Source organism: Typopeltis vanoorti, chromosome 14 (assembly GCF_054136105.1).
Source record: "Typopeltis vanoorti isolate ZY-2024b chromosome 14, IOZ_Tvanoo_1.0, whole genome shotgun sequence".
NCBI lineage: Eukaryota > Metazoa > Arthropoda > Arachnida > Uropygi > Thelyphonidae > Typopeltis > Typopeltis vanoorti.
This window is the reverse complement of record NC_143562.1, coordinates 33586559-33603884: the sequence shown is the minus strand read 5'-3', so window position 1 is coordinate 33603884 and position 17326 is coordinate 33586559. Positions and strand designations below refer to the sequence as shown.

General features: G+C 35.4%; 1 protein-coding gene across 4 annotated transcripts in view; it reads left to right on the top strand.

The window, feature by feature from the left end:
• Positions 1-17326, top strand: part of MICU1 (Mitochondrial calcium uptake 1) — a 308863-nt gene that overhangs the window by 186000 nt on the left and 105537 nt on the right. For all 4 annotated transcript variants that reach the window (XM_090403891.1, XM_090403889.1, XM_090403890.1 and 1 more), the window contains one exon: positions 288-325. In XM_090403891.1, the coding sequence (XP_090260017.1) occupies positions 288-325 (38 nt within the window). The remainder of the gene's footprint in view (positions 1-287; positions 326-17326) is intronic.

The window sequence follows — 17326 nt, the reverse complement described above, 5'->3', positions numbered from 1 at the left end:
TTAGAGTGCATTTTCTTTAGAATAGCATTATGCCTGGGAAGCTTTGGTTAGACCTTTCTGGTAATTTGCTATAGTGAGTGAGAAGTTATAGTGGTGAATGTTGTAATCGTTTACTATAGAGAATGAGTTTGTTGTAATGATGTGATACTCTGAGTGAGTTTGTTATTGTGAGAATGGAATGCATCTGTATGAATAAATTAGGGAAGAAAGTGCTCCTGTATGACTGTTTCCAATTTTGATATATTTTAAAATTGATGCCTGATAGATATTGTTATTATTTATTACAGGTTTGGGTCTTGATCAGTTTAGAAGAATTGAAATAAAGGTATGATGATAAATTGTATTGTTTGTAAATCTGATATTAAAATAAATTTCTTCTATTTTAAAATATATTTGTTTTTATACAATAGATCTTATTTTTCAGGCACAGGATAATCCTGATACTGTAGATATAAGAGACTCTTTTATAGTACATTTTTACTTTACTTTACTTTTCCATGTTGATTTGAAAGAGCTATTTTTATTTTGGGAAAATTTGGAGAAAAGAGCACAGCTAATAATAATGGCAAATATCTGTTGGATTTCTCCTCAGGACATGGACTGGTTATTACTAACACCATGTTCCACCATAAAAATGTGCACAAATTCACATGGAGAGAAGAGGCAAGGAATAAGAAAAGTCTCATTGACTATGTTATTGTTGATAGTGATGTTTTCTCCCTGGTGCAGAACACCAGAGTTTACAGAGGATTTGAAATTGGAAGTGATCACTATTTAGACTTGAGCAGGATTAAATTGAATTTCATATTGAAAATAATAACATGTAAGAAAGTTTTAAAGCGAATAAAAGTTCAGCATCTCTCAGATGTGAACTGTAGACTAAAATACACAAAGATTATTGAAGAAAAAAATGAAAGAGTTTGAGAACAGGAATCAAACCTTGGCGATTCAGTGCCAAGCCTTGAAGAAAACCCTGAATGGTGGACACAGGAAGTTAAAGAGGCAGTGAAGGAAAAGAAGAAAGCATATCAAAAGTTCCTGGCAAATAAGTCAGCTTGTGCTCTTAGAGAATATAGAGACAAATGTAAGAAAGCTAAACAGTGCTTAAAACTAGCTAAACAAAAGTCATGGGAGGACTTTGGCAAGAATATAGAAAATAAATATCAAGAAGGTGGCAAAATATTCTGGAGGTTGTTGAAGAAGCTTAGGAATGGAGGAAAGAGTGCTGTAAAAGGAGTTAGAGATGATAAAGGTGACATGAAAACGGGAGAAAAAGATATCCTTGAAGTTTGGAGTAATTACTTTGAAAAACTGCTAAATGAAACAAGCAGTGATAAAAAAAAAAACTGACCAGGCATGCAGTCAGGAATACATATCCATACTTGAAGTAGAAAAAGCCATCAAAGGCTTGAAATGTGGAAAGGCAGGCAGGAGTAGATGATATTCGACCAGAAATGCTGAAGTATGGTGGCATAAAAGTCTTATAGTGGCTGCACTGCATAGTTCAGAATGTCTGGACAGAGGAACAAATTCCCAATGATTGGAGTAGAGCTCTCATAGTACCCATATATAAAAAGGGAAATAAAACTGAATGTGAGAATTACAGAGGTATATTCCTACTGAGTGTTCCTGATAAGATATACACAAGTATGCTTGAGAAACGGTTGAGAAGAATTGTGGAAGAAAAGCTGGGTGAAGAACAAGCTGGATTCAGGCCAAACAGAGGCTGTCAGGATCAGATCTTCACTTTATGACAAATAGTGGAGAAATTATGGGAATATAACAAAGATCTGTATTTAAGTTTTGTTGATTTGACATATGATAAGGTGCCAAAAGAGAAGCCATTCAATACGCTACAGTTATATGGTATCAATGGGGTATTATATCAAGCAATACTTAGTCTGTATTTGAGTTGTAAGTCGGCAGTTAGAATTGAAGAATGTACAGGAAGATGGTTTAATGTTAAATCTGGTGTGAGACAAGGATGTATATTATGCCCTCTGTTATTCATTATCTATATGGATCACATTATGAAGGAAAGTGATATTAAATGTGATATCAGAATTGGAGATGTTAATGTCAGCTCTTTGATTTATGCGGACGATGTTATACTTCTAAATAAATCCTCTAAAAGTCTGCAAGATTCTCTGACTAAATTGAAGAACTGTTGTAATAGTTATGGTATGAAGGTCAGCAATAAAAAGACAAAGACAATTAAAATAGGCAGAATGAAAATGTCAACTGTGTTGTGAATGGGGAACCTGTGGAACAAGTAAAACATTTCAGCTACTTAGGCACGATTTTTAGTGAAGATGGTAAATTAAATATAGAAATAGACAACAGAATCAACAAAGCTGGTATGGTAGGAAATCAATTGATTAAATTCATATGGAATAAGAGAGAAATTAGTCGGAATACTAAATTAGCTGTATACAAGACAGTGTTCCAACCAGTTTTAACTTATGGATCTGAGAGTTGGGTCAGAAGTAAAACACTTGACCAAAGACTAGAGACCGCAGATATGAGAGTTGAGAAAGATTATAGGCGTGAACAGATGGCATCAATGGCAATATCATATTAAAACGAGGATATTAGGAAAGAACTTGACATTATCAGCATCCTGGAATGTGTTAGCAGTGCTAATCTCAGATGGTATGGTCACTTAAACAGAATGAGCGAGGAAAGATTAGCAAAACAAGTGTTCTCTGCCAGGTTGGGAGGAAAACGACCCACAGGAAGACCAAGATATGATAATGTTGGAGTCTTGACAAGTAACAGTCTTATTTGAAGGATAATTGTAGATAGGAAGTTAGTAATGATGTAAATTTTTCATGTAGTACTATCATATCATGTATACACCTTGAGGGTACATGGCAGGAAATTGATGATGATGATGACTTTTATTCCACAGATGTGAGACCATTGGCAACCACTTTTATGCTTTGACTTGGTAAGAATACACTATCTACCAATAATTGTCCAGACACCCATGTTATTTGAAGTTATGGAACATTCCATGTTTGTTAATTACAAAAAATCTGATGTACATATAGTAGGAAGTAGTATTTCATTGTAGTAGTTGATTATAGGTGGTATGGCAACATGACGTGAACTCTGACTTCAAGAGAGGTGTCGTCATGAGCTGTCATATTGGTGATATGTCAATACATGCCATTGGTGCCACTCAGCTGGAGCATCCAAAATCAACGGTTGGTGACGTGATCAAGAAATGGAGATATTCTGGTCACTAGTGCAGGAAAACACACAGGTCGGCTGCCAAAAATGACTGACAGGGACAGGAGGGTGTTATGAGTGGCACACAAAAACTGGCTACAGTCAGCACAGACCATTTTCATGATGAGTTCCAGAATGCCAGTAAAACCATGGTGAGCACTATTACTGTACGAAAAGAATTTCATTTACTGGGTTTCCATGCAAGAGTGATGGCACACAAGCTGAATATCACAACAACGATCAAGGTGGCTCATCTGGCCTGGTGCAAAGAGTGTGTGAACTGGACAATTGACCAGTGGAAAATGGTACTCTGGAGTGGTGAATCAAGGTTCACCTGTTTCCAGTCTGATGGCAGGGTGTGGAGGCAGCATGGTGAGTGCTTGTTACCACAGTATGTTGTACCCACACTAAAGTTTGGTGGTTGAGGAGTAATAGTGTGGGGTGCATTCAGCTGATATTCTGGATAATCAGGTGATGCCTACACTGTGTAGCTTTTATGGAACAGACCTATGTTTGATGGAGAAATGGAGACAAATTCCACCTGATGTGTGTTGCACTTTGGTGGAAAGTCTCCCTCAAAGGGTGCAGGAGGTGATCAAAGAGAAAGGTGGGTTTGCCTGCTGGTATCAATTGTAAATGGCTAAAGTGTCTGGATGGTTATTGGTAGATAGTATGTCCAAATGGATGTTCTTATATGTCGCATCCAATTTTAGCAATTTTTCGTTTTTTGGCATTTCCTAAGTCGCTGTGAAAGATTTGTACTAATAAATTGTCCTATTTGATATTGACAAACTTCAGATGTGTTTTTCTCATCACTGAAGGCTAACATACAAAAACCATTTTGTTTTTATAATATTTTCTATAGTGCATAATAATATAATGCATAATAGTGCATAATCCATGTTTAAACTCCATTTTACTTCCATTTTGGTAATACTAATCATGCCAGTCATATTTGAAACTGCTCTTGTATGTCAAATGGTTCAATTGATTAAATCTTATTTGTACTAGCATTTTTTTTTTGTCTCACTTATCCATGGAAAATGTTTAATTAGAGAAAATTGGTCAAATGATTAGTGTATCTGCTCTCAACTATCAGGCTGCAGGTTTGACTCCCACCATGGGCATTGACATATGTGATTGTCTTTAGGTGGTAGAAGAATTTCATCACCTAGTGTGACACCACTGCCCTGCTTGTTGGAGGCCTGAAGTGACTTTTCAAGTCACTTCAGGCCTCCAACAAGTGCATAATGTGTAAGAGATTTGTAAGAGATTTCTAAAATTTAATGCAATTTTTTTTTGTTCTGTGAACTCAAAACATCATATTATATATGTACTATCCTCAACTTACAACCACTTGTACTTCCAACATCCCATTAATCCTGTTATTTTTGATTCTTGACATTCAGTACAATAACAATGACTAGGCATCTTGCTGCAAAACAGGTATGTTTGTTATTCTTTGGGTTTTGCTCTCTAGCCATATGTTGGCTAGTGTCTTGTAGCAATTTCATTTGCATATAAAACTTTTCATTTGTGATATTCTTAGTACAATTATTTCTTTGTGAAAATGGCTAGTCAGCAATAAAGTAATTATTATTCTACTGGTGTGGAGAAATAAAAGAGAAAGACAACTGATTTATCAATTTTAGTGAAAATAACAGAGCATCACAAAAAACGGAAAAGTTGTTGTTGTTGCTTCTATAACACATGGCTTAGACCTCTCTAAATCCACAGTATTGACTTTTGAAAGAGCAATTGCAAAGCAATGAAAAGGATCAGCACAAATAAAAGCAATAGAATCACAAAAAAGTCCTCTACATGAAATGGAAACATTATTAATGGCAGTTGCTTTAAGCCTTTTGACAATTCAAGCCAAGTCAAAGAAACCTTTTTTGAAACCTTAAAGGACCAGACCTTTACAAGTAATGGCTGATTTGGTCTAAATAGAACTACACATTTTAGCATTCAGATATGTTAATTGTTAACATATCCTTATACTTCATATAGTATATAGTGATTTCGGACTTACAACTCTATTGATTGTCAAATGAAATGAGAGATTTGAGTATAATTACTGTAATGTTTAAGCTGCTGTCGTGTTAGTTTATTTAATATACATATAAAGTTTGTCTGTTTAAAGTAGATAGACACATTCACTTTCATCCTTTCAAATTTTGAATGCTTCTTACATCAAGTTTGGTCCATATATTTATTCTCTTAACAAATATTTAGATCAAATTTCATTACTACTGCAATGGATGTAAACATTTTTGTTTTGGGAATTTCTGAACCAAGTTTGTGTAGTCCATTTCTTTGAATAGTAATAATACTTAGCAAGATTTATAATTTTGAAACAGTCCCTAGATTTCCAACTTTAAACCTTATCTCAATTTATCATCATCATCATCAAATTCCTGACATGTACCCTCAAGGGGTGTACAGGATATGATAGTACTACATGAAAAATTTACATCATTACTAACTTCCTATCTACAATTTTCCTCCAAATCAATCTGTTACCTGTCAAGACTCCAACATTTCAAATCTTATATTTCTATCTTCTAAGGCACTTTTTACCATATCAATCCATCTATATCTTGGTCTTCCTCTGGGCCTTTTTCCTGCCAGTTGGATGTTGCTATAGAGTTGACATTGTGAAGGATAGTGACTATAAAATGTATAAGCAAATTGGAAAAGAGATGACTAATGTTTGTAACTTTAATTATTGTAATATAGATTGGGATGATGAGATAGCAAACAGAAGTAAAGAAATTGAACTCAAGTTTTTGAGGGAGAAGGAGAACTAGCTCAGGCAGTAACAGAGAGGGGCTCAAGGATCGAAGATCTTGGATGTGATCACGTCATCGGGGGGGGGGGATGTCATTATAAATAAGGTGCCAAATCTTCTGCCGTTTGATCAGAGTGACCATGAAGTGATTGCCGGAGTGGTTGTCAGCATGTGAGGAAAGGGTAGATGTGAAACTACAAGGTTGGTGATTATGAAAAGCTCAGAAGAAAACCCGCCGTGCTTCATCACGGAGTGAGGAGTTAGGTGGAATGGAGATCAATGCTGCTTGGGTGATATTCAAGAACTATCTAGGTAGAAGCAAGGTCTAAATGTATTCCAAAAGTCACAAGGCTAAATAAGGTAGGTGAGAAATGGATGAATGAATGAATGAAGAGATTAAGCATGCAGCACAGAGAAAGAAGGCATTATGGAGGTAACATAAGATGAGTGGAAATAATCAATTCCATGAGGAGTACAAAGAACAGGCAAGGAGGGTGGGTGACTTGGTTGTTAAGGGTAACAAAAGTGCAGTATGAGCAGCAGTTAACTAATGAAGCCAAAAAAATTCTAGGGAGTTCTTTCGATATGTAGCCAGCAAAAAAAAAAAAAAGGATTATGGTAGAATGACATTGATTGGAGAAAATGGTATAAGGATAACTACTGTGGGAGGATATAGTTGAGATATTTAATAAGCAGTTCTTCATAAAGGTCTTTCATCCCCGTGAATGTGACAGTATTCCGAGTGTAAGAAGAGTAGGAGGAGAGACTCACTGTGAGTGAACTAGAAAGAAGTATATGTGGAATTGATGTATAAGATTGAATCAAGTGAATATGTAAGATTGTACCACTTCATAAGGGAGGTGACAGAACTCAAGCATCAAATTATAGGTCTGTGTGTCAGTTGTTTGGAGAGGTTAGTGAAAATCAGTATCTAGAATTAGGTTGATATGAGTGGTATTTTCTTTGATGGATTGCACAGATTTCCTAAAGGAAGATCATGTTTTAGTAATCTTCTTACTTATTACAATAAGGTGACAAGTGCATGTACAAATGAAATGGATACCTGGTTGCATACTTAAATTTTGCAAAGACTTTTGATAGACTATCACATGATATGTTGAAGCTAAACTAGAGTGGATGAGGTTGGATATTAGATTAGTGCATTGGATTGGAGATTGGCTATTCTGTATATCAAGTTGACTAAGTCGGAGCAATATCCTGGAAGAGAAAAGTTAGTAGTGGTGCTTCAAAGATCTGTTTGAGGGCTACTGCTGTTTAACTTATATCTTCATCAAATCTTCTCCAATATCTTAATGATTTTGGGGAAAGATTTGAATGGAGTTATTCAGTTTTGCAGGTGATGCAAAGTTGTGAAGAACCATAAGAAGTAGGGCTGATGTTATGCCTTGCGAGAGGACTTGAATAGACTGAGTGAATTGGCATGGGAGTAGAATCATAGTTCAATGTTGCAAAATGTTGGGTTTTAAAATTCAGAAAACAAGTTTATGCTTAGTAAGTAATATATTGGAGAAGGTGGAAGAAATAAGATATCTGTTTAATGGATAAGTATCTGAAATTTAGTGGATCCGTTGCTAAAATTGTGAGGACAGTGTTTGAATTCTGGCAGTGATGTGTATGACACTGATACAGGATCTTCTTGCTTGCAGAAGTAAGACGATCCTGGTTCCATTGTATACAGTCTTGATTAGGCCACCTATGGACTGCTGTGCACAGATTTGGTCACCTGGTTTTCAAAAGGATGAAGGGATATTGGAAAGGTTCAGTAAATTACAGTTATATTTCTTGTATCAACTGAGCAATAACATCAAATACTATACAAAAATGTGAACATAGCATCCAGTTGAAGTTTCACTTTTCACTACATGAAAACTTAACTTCCTTGACAGTATTTATCTCGTCACCATCCTCTTTATCTTTCATTAACTTTTATATTTTTTTATTTATTCATTCATTCTTCAGTCTGTCTTACCTCTTAAATTCCATAGGTTACTTCATTATTATGCTTTCATATATCTTTTTGGCAAACAAGTTTGAAAAACATTATTCTTTCTTTCATTTCCTGGAGTAGGCACAAAGATAATTCCTCTGACAAGAGTAAAACATTTGCTTGAACTGTTCCAAAGGCAATTCCAAGGAAAAGAATTTTATTGCAGATTTTTTTTCTCAGTGTTCTATGAAATATATGCATCTGGCTTCCCATTTGGATGTGGCACTTTTACAGATATATGAATGCTTGATGTAATTCAGTTTTATTACCCTTTTTATAGATTGGAATTATGAGAACTGCATACTTCAATCAAAACTCCATATTTGAGCATTTTTAGTTGAATATCATCTAATCCAACTCCATTTCCACATTTAAGGCTTTTTTTTTGTTTTTAACTTTTTTTTTCCTACCTCCAATATTTATATGTAGTGCCTATTGCCTTTCTCTTGAATATTTTCTACCACTGTTCTGTCACTGATTGTTTCATTTAACAGTCTTTCAAAGTAGAATTACTTTGAAAGACTGTACTCTGAAAGATATCCTTTGAATTACTTTGAAAGATATCCAGAATATCTTTAGTTTCAGTTTTCATGTCACTTTATCATTTCTGATTCTTTTTACTATTCTCTTAGCTTCTATTCTAAGCTTTCTTTTTTTAATAGACATAGCTTAGAATAGCATAGAAATAGTCTCTGAAACATTTTGCGACCTCCCTGATATTCATCATAACTTCTATTTAGCTAATTTTACACATAGCTTAGGTCTCTTACAATCTTCTTTGTACTATCTTATGTCATCTGATGTCTTACTTGCTGAGAACTTTTGATGTTATTTTCTTTTCCAGTGCCTCTTTAACTACTTGCATCCACCATGAAGTTTTGATTTTTCCAGACAACTTCACCAGATTCCCACTTAGCTGAATTAGTCCACGTTTTCTTTCAAGTTTGCCACTAACACTCCAAGGATTATTCTTGTTTTTGAACTCTTTTATTTTTTGCTTGAATAATATTTGTATATTTTTTCTATTTTTATTAATTCTTTTATAATTTCATGATCTCTGCCCACAGGGAGATTTGAACCTGCAGTCTGTTGGCTGGAGAGGAGATATGCTAACCATTTTGTCAACCAGGCCAGGTGGATAGTGGTTAGGTCAGTTCTTTATCCTGTTTGAAATTAAATGGTGATCACTTGCAATTTATATCCCTTCTATACGTTTGTATCATGAACCAGTGTTGAAGATGTTACTATCAATGATAAAATAGTCAATGAGGCTTTTCTTTGATAGATTCTCTGAGAAATCATACCTCTGAATTGTCAATGAAAGGGTGTATTCAGGTACTATATTGTAGTATATTTTATTTTAGGAATATATTTCACGGCTCATATGTGATGATATTCACTATTTTTCTTGTTGCTCAGAGCCTCCATGCCCAGTCCCTATCTACAATGCCCTTTGGTTTGTAAGACCTGAGTTCGAATCTCATCTAGGATATGAAGAACCTTTATAAGGGCTTTCTCATAAGGCGTAGAATTTTTCATCCTCCATAGCAGTTGAATTAGCCAGAAGAATATATTGGTCTCATATGTTAGAAGAGATTGGGTTTTCTAACACCTTTATAACCAAAAAGAAAAATTTAATTTATAAGAAGAAGAAACACAAATATATACTTATTTAAGTTAAGGGATATTACATCCCATATTGTTTCTTAGCCGAATAAGAAACTCAAAGAGTTTCATGCCGAATATAGAAACTATAAAGTTCGGCGATTCCAAGCGTAAGCAAATACCTGGATAGTGACACCTGACCCATTTGGTAGTGCAAACTGAGGCAACTCATAGTAAAGGTGGAGCAAGCTCCAATCACTATTCTTGGTATTTACCCATAATGTGAACTTAGCTCCTAGGAGCTGTATTACTGTTTTACATTATGAGAGAAGGTTGAAACCCAGACCGGTTTCAACCTTTATTGAGGTCTCATCAGTGAGTAGGCAAACCTAGTTAATACCAAGTTTGTAGCGAACAGAACTTACATCCCTTCTATGAGACTTGCCAAGAAGGTGTCCTAATAAATTTCTAATTATATGAAGAGCCAAAGGCTTCAATTCAGCGACATGAACTTATTTAATTTAAGGGATATTACATCCCATATTGTCTCTTAGCCGAATAAGAAACTCAAAGAGTTTCATGCCGAATATAGAAACTGTATAAAGTTCGGCGATTCCATGCGTAAGCAAATACCTTGATAGTGCAACATCATGTCGCTGAATTGAAGCCTTTGGCTCTTCATATAATTAGTAATTTATTGGGACACCTTCTTGACAATTCTCATAGAAGGGATGTAAGTTCTGTTTGCTACAAACTTGGTATTAACTAGGTCTACCTACTCACTGATGAAACCTCAATAAAAGTTGAAACCGGTCTGGGTAGTGACCTTCTCTCATAATGTAGAACAGTAATACAGCTCCTAGGAGCTAAGTTCACATTATGGGTAAATACCAAGAATAGTGATCGGAGCTTGCTCCACCCTTAAAATGGACTTAAGTACTCTTCTTGAGATAACCAAAGAAGAATGCTAATTTTGTCACCTCGATGAGCTAAAACTTGGAAGTCTGAAATGCTGATGGAGCTTTTCAGGTTGAACAAAGTTCTATGTTGATTTTGATAAAGCCTAGCACACTGTAGCAATGAAATGAAAAGCACAATCCTGATTTTTGTTTTTCTTGTGTCTTCTACCATGCATTAAGAGCCAGCCATTAATGCTAATAATGCCTAAAGCCTGGTATTTATCACACAAAAAAGCATGAAAGCCAAACAATAGAAATTTGTTGCGCGCGCATGTGTGTGTGTGAGTGAGAGAGAGAAAGAAAGAAAGAAATTAAAATCTCCCAAACCTTTCATATCTATTTCAGGAATATACGTATATCAATTCTAACTTAATGATGCCTATTTCAATGTCCAGTCTACATAGCTTCACCTACTTTTCCTTGAGAGTAGCTATTTTATAACTACTCGTTTTTTGAAAATCACAGTCTGGATCTTTTTTTGTCTGGAATGTATACATGCATCCACTCTGATATTTCTCGTAAGAGACACAAAGAGAGAGAGCCTATTATCCAATTTTTTTTTTCTGAAATTTGACTAAAAACTCCTTTACTTCATTCTCTCACATTTATTAGTTTTCATTATTACCTTCCTAATATCAGTCATTTTTGCTTCCTTTCAATTTTTGTCTATTTTAACTTTCCTAATAATGGCATCTTCTTCAGAGATTTCACTGTTCTCAATCCTCAGCTGTCTTTTTTTTTTTTTAATCCTTCCGTGAGCATAGAAGTTTTTATGAATCAGGCAGGAATTTCATGGCCCAGTGTGAGATCACTACTCTGTTTATTGGAGGCCTGAAGTGGCTTGAAAACAGTTCTATGTTTGCTTTCTAAGCAGTTACAGTAATATATTCTTTTTATCTTAATTATATAAGATTATATATAATACAGTAGTATCTTTCATAGGTGGAAATGACATAATATGGGCAGTCATTTGCTTTCTGATCCCTTGTGAAAGCCTATTGGTCATTACCTGTATTCTGCTTCCACCTCTTTAGTACCAAGTGGTTCTATTATTATTGCCTAACAAAACTTAATCTCATGGTTTTTTTACCCCCCCCCTCACCTCCTTCATTTATGATTTAAACAAATGTTCTCTTTCCAAACACACAACATTCAGTGCTGCCTTTTATTTTTCATTAGAGATGAGAATATTAGTTATTTGATATGAGAAGTAAAAACACTATTCAGGCTTCCATGGAGTCAAAAGACTCATCGCAGGAGGTCCTTCCTATGAAACACAAAGTCTATCAAGACTCATCGTGGGAGATCCCTCCTAGGAAACACAAAGTCTATCAAAACTCACCGTGGGAGGTCCCTACTAGGAAACACAAAGTCTATCATACCGCTCCTTAAACTCATTGACCGTTCTCACTCTCACCACTTTATCAGGCAATGCATTCCATGGTTCAACCACCCTCCATGCAAAGAAACCACTCCTCACCCTCTTGCTCACAGTTTCATTTTGTAATAACTTCCAGGGAAGGCCCCTTGTCATCACTCCTTCCGACCGTTCAATCAAGTGAAAGAACTCCCCAGTGTCAACCCTGTAACCACTTCTCAACAGTTTAAAAGTCTCAATCATATCACCTCTCCTTCTTCTATCCACCAAACTCTGCAGTCCACATTCCCTCAGCCGATCCTCATAACTAACATTGTACAGTCTTGAAACTATCTTTGTTATCTGCCTTTGTACCCTTTCCACAGTTAATTTATCCCTTTCAAATCCTGAGATCCAAATCTGCAAACAATAGTCTAAGTGTGGTCTGATCAGGATCTTATACAATGGAATGATATTGCTTTTATCTTTGCAGGTCAGCGTCCTTCTCATTATTGCAGCAATCCTTTGTGTTACCTTCACCACTTTTGCAATATGTCCCCTAAATTTCAGTTTTCTATCAATCATCAACCCCAGATCTCTTGTCTTCCCTACTTCCTCCAGTATAGTTCCTCCAATAGAATATGCATCATCCCATCAATGTGATCCAAACCTCAAGACCTTACATTTTGCATTAAACCGATACCCGCATTCATTTGCCTATCTGTCTAGCTTATTCACATCCTCTTGCAGGGCTACCACATCTTCACTATTACTAATAACCCTTCTCAGCATCATCTGGAAACAACTGAATATTCCCCTGCAATCCACTGGCAATGTCATTGATATAAAGGTTAAACAATATAGGTCCCAGTACTGAGCCCTGTGGGACCCCACTTGTAACCGTCTGCCTCCTTGAAACTGCCCCACCATACACAACACTCTGATACCTATCGGACAGCCAATCCTGAATCCAGTTGACCAACCTGACATCAGCTTATCATGTGGCTCCCTGTCAAATGCTTTTGCTAAATCCAAGAAAATTGCAGTATATGCCTTTCTCTAATCTACTGCTCTTGTAACTTTATTATAAAAGGCTAGCATATTACTAAAACAAGAGCGCTTTCACAAATCCATGTTGACTCTCACAGATAACATTACCCTCATCTGCCCAGTGCTCTATATGGTCCCTCACTAATTTCTTCAAGATCTTAACAACTACTGATGACACACAAACTGGCCTATAATTAGACACTTCCAGTCTGCTTCTGCCTTTATGCTGTGGCACAATCTTACCTTCTTTCCATTCCCTGGGCACCTTTCCCATAGCCAAATTTTCATTGAAAAGCGAGGTCAAAGGAGCTGTCAGTTCTTTAGCACATTCTCTCAAAACTCATAGTGAAATACCATCCAGTCCCACAGCTTTACTGACATCCAGAGTACTCAGTATTTGGAACACACTCTCCTCCTGCACCTCTAAACCTCGAACCTACCCTATCCCGCTAGTATTAAAATTTATACTCCAGGATGAAACACTCCAATAAAGTGTTCATTGAACAATTCCACTATGTCCTCTCCATCAGTCACTCTATTCCCATTTTTATCCCACAATGTCATTCTTCCACAATCATTTCTCCTCCTACTGGTGCATAGCTAAAGTATTCCCTAGGATTTTCTGATATTCCAGTTTTGCCTTCCTTACCATACTAGTCACTCTCCTGGCCTGTCTTATATTCTTCATGCATCTGCTCTTCACCTGTCTCCTTATATCTCTTTCATAGCCTCTTTTCGCATGCAGTTCCTCTTTAATATTGTTTGTCATCCATTTTACTCCAAATAGTATACTCTTCTTCACTTGTGGAATACAGCTTACTATTGCTGCTAACAAATATTCCCTCACAATTTCCTAAGCACTAATGATCCGGTCTTCCAATTCCTCCCTCCATGAAACTTCCCCAAGTTGATGTCTAAGACTATTATAATCACTTGCCTTATAATTCCACATACTCCTGCATGTCTGTTCATCTTCCAAGTCAAAACCACATAGTCACTCTCTCCAACTGATTGGAAAGATGTCATCTCAGTTATTATCAACTCTTCTGATGCTATGACCAAATCTAAAACTCTTGAACCTCTTGTTCCCTCTATTACATGTTGCCTAAGACATTTGTCCCTCAAGAATTCTAGAAATTCCATTCCCTTATTGCTACATGCAGCTTCCTCTTCCCAATTTATACTGCTGTAGTTAAAATCTCTCATAACAATCATTCTTCTTGCACTTGCCAAGCTCAACTGTCTAAACATCTCCTGGAAAAACATATAAGGAGAATTAGTAGTGGAAGGATATAATGTGGAAAGAGAATTTGGGAGGAAAGGATGCAGATTCTACTTGGGAATTGTTAAGAGATATTTACCAGCAGCCATGTCTGAGTGTATTCCAAAGGTGAAAAGCCTAAATAAGGTAGAAGTAAAATGGATGAATTATAGGATTAAGCATGAAATTTGAAAGAAGGTACTGTGGAGGCAACACAAGATGCATTTCACTAATAATTGAATGCATGAATAGCACAAAGAGCAGGTCAGAGAGTTGATCTGGTTGGTAAAGACAGAAAAAATGCCATATGAGCAGAATTTAGCCAGTCAAGCCAAGAAAAGTCCTAGTGAGTTCTTTTAAAATTCAAAATATTATTGAATGTATGTAATCTTTGTATTAATAAATTTTATAATTTATAAAATGTCTTCTAATGCTTTTTGTACACTCCCCAAATAATAGTAGGTAGCATTTTTTAACACTAACTTTTTTTTTTTTTTTGAAATGGGTTGATAGATTGTCTTCATCTTTCTCATTGTCAGAGATGAATAAACTTTCCTGGCATAAACACATCACATGAGTAGACTCCTCAGATCCAAAAAACTTGGCATTCTCTTTTGTTCAAGCGCTTGTTTTATACCCAATCAACTCTTCACTATACACAAATCCCAAATCTGCCAATGTTTAGAATACTGATCACATGTTTGGGGTGGCGCATCTAAAACTTCTCTTAAAATCTTTGATACTGTCCAGAAGCAAGCAATTAGGCTCATATATGATTGCTCTCTTATAGACTAACTTCAGTCTCTGTCTCACAGGTGCAGTGTATCAACACTGTGTTTGTTCTACAGGCACTTCCATGATCACTGCTCCAGTGAACTGGCAACCGTCATTTCTCAATTTTCTGTTGCACCTGAAATAGCCTTCTTCAAGAAGTACATTCCCAAACAACTACAACCTGCAACCCTTCAAAAAAAAAAAAAAAAATCAATAAACTTCTATCTCAGTCCTTATCAGCACTCAACACTCGGCATTGATGTGCTTGTAGGTCCCTCGACCTCTCTAGTGTATTTCTTTCAGCAGAGAAAATGCTATTTACTCCTGTATCACAGATCAACTAGTTCAGACTCTAGCAGGGGAAAAAAAAAGCCAAATTAATTTTTAATTAATAGCAAGCAGAAATTTTTGCATCAATGAGTTTAATCAAGGAGAGGTATGATAGGTATTGTGTGAATTGTTTTCAGTCTCCCTTGATGAGTCTTCAAGCTCCATGGAGGTGCCTATATAATAATAATTAGAAAGGTATTAAAAGAACCCGTCTAATTTGAATACCAGAAATTCTTCTAGTTTTGAGGCCATTTCTCCAATTACTCTGAAGGTTTGTGCTCCTAAATTGGAAATTAGCCCATATTTATCCTATTCTTTAGATGTCTTTATCTTTAAATTTCTGTTTCTAAATTTGTCCTCTCTAATATACTGAAGAAATTCATTAACAGTCAGCTTTTGCACTTTCTTCAACAAATAAATCATTGTCAATATAAATTCAGTTTCTGTTGATCCACAGGAGATCTTACTCATGAAACCCAACTGTGGCAAGATTGTTTAATAAATTTTGAAAAATTCAAATGATTGCTTGTGATCTTGAAATCATTTGATTAAGTTAAATTTGTATTTTGCACCAAGTGGTTTTAATTTATTAGAGTGCCATATATTAAATAAAACTCTAATCTCATTTCTTGTCTAGGTTTTATTCTCATGACTATGTCAGAAAATGTTAATTTGAAGTTCAGTATTTGAGAAGAAAATCATAAGATTTCATTTAAAATATTTCAAGTGTTACAAAATAAATGATCTATTTAGTTATTTCTAGACTAAAAAAACTAGTTTCAACTTACCTAATTTTTTTATATTTTATAGTAATTCCATACATAAGTAGTTGTTCAGCATATAGTGAGTTAGTACCTACCATAGATAGGCTCAAAAATTGGGGGCAAGGCAACGAGAAAGAGTAGAAAAATATCTTTTTGGCTTCTCTATAGTTTGGATATTCTTAGGAAAGTTTTTGGCACATCATCCCAAATGTGAGAGCAGTATTCTAAAGTTGGGAAGACTTGGGATATGTATTTACATTTGTGATTACCTAGCTGCATAAGTGAAAAAAGTAACATATAGAGCAGAAGAGAGTGTCAAGGTTTTGGAGACTGAGGAAGCTACAAATGGCATGTTTTTGGTAGAAAAGGTTAGAGGTTAAATGTCAGTCCAATAAGAGAGCGAGATCTGTTTTTTGTTTGACTAACTGGGTATTATCAAAGGTAGGAGGAGGTGAAGTAAGTTTTTTGTAAGAGAGAGAAAAAAAAAAGACAGGGCTCTGTTTTGGTATCACTGATATATGATATACAAAATGATAGAGAAAAAAAAAAAGACAGGGCTCTGTTTTGGTATCATTATTATATGATATACAGAATGATATATTGTAAAATGCTTTATATGTATAATTTTGTTACAAATATGCAAATCTAATTATTAATATTTCATGTGTGAATGTATATATATTATTTTGAAGTTGTGATTTTAACTTCCTTTTATTTATCATTTAGCCTGCTTTCATCAACTAATATTTTCTTTTACAGTTTGTGAAGTTTTATATAAATTTTTCAATACAATTTACTTTATCCTGTGAAACAATCCTAACTTACTAATATGTATGATGATGATGTGAGATTTCTGTTTTTCCCTCCTGCAGACGGCTGACTTACAAGGACATAGGCTTACTGCAACAGATACTGTCAAGAACTCAGTTTGTTTCCTCTAACCCTTTTATACTGTTTCACTTCACTTCCAGTTTTCAGTCTGTCTGCATGAAGTTTTTCTAATCACATATATGCATGAAATATTGTTGATGCTCATGTTTGCATGCATGTTGATAACTTTAACTAATGGGTTGTAAATTAAATAGGTAGAGGATGTAATTTATTGCATGCAGAAATAGGGTGTTAACAGTAACTTTAAATGTATCTTCTATTATGTAGACAAAAAAAAAGGTGGAGGAGATAAAGAAAATCTT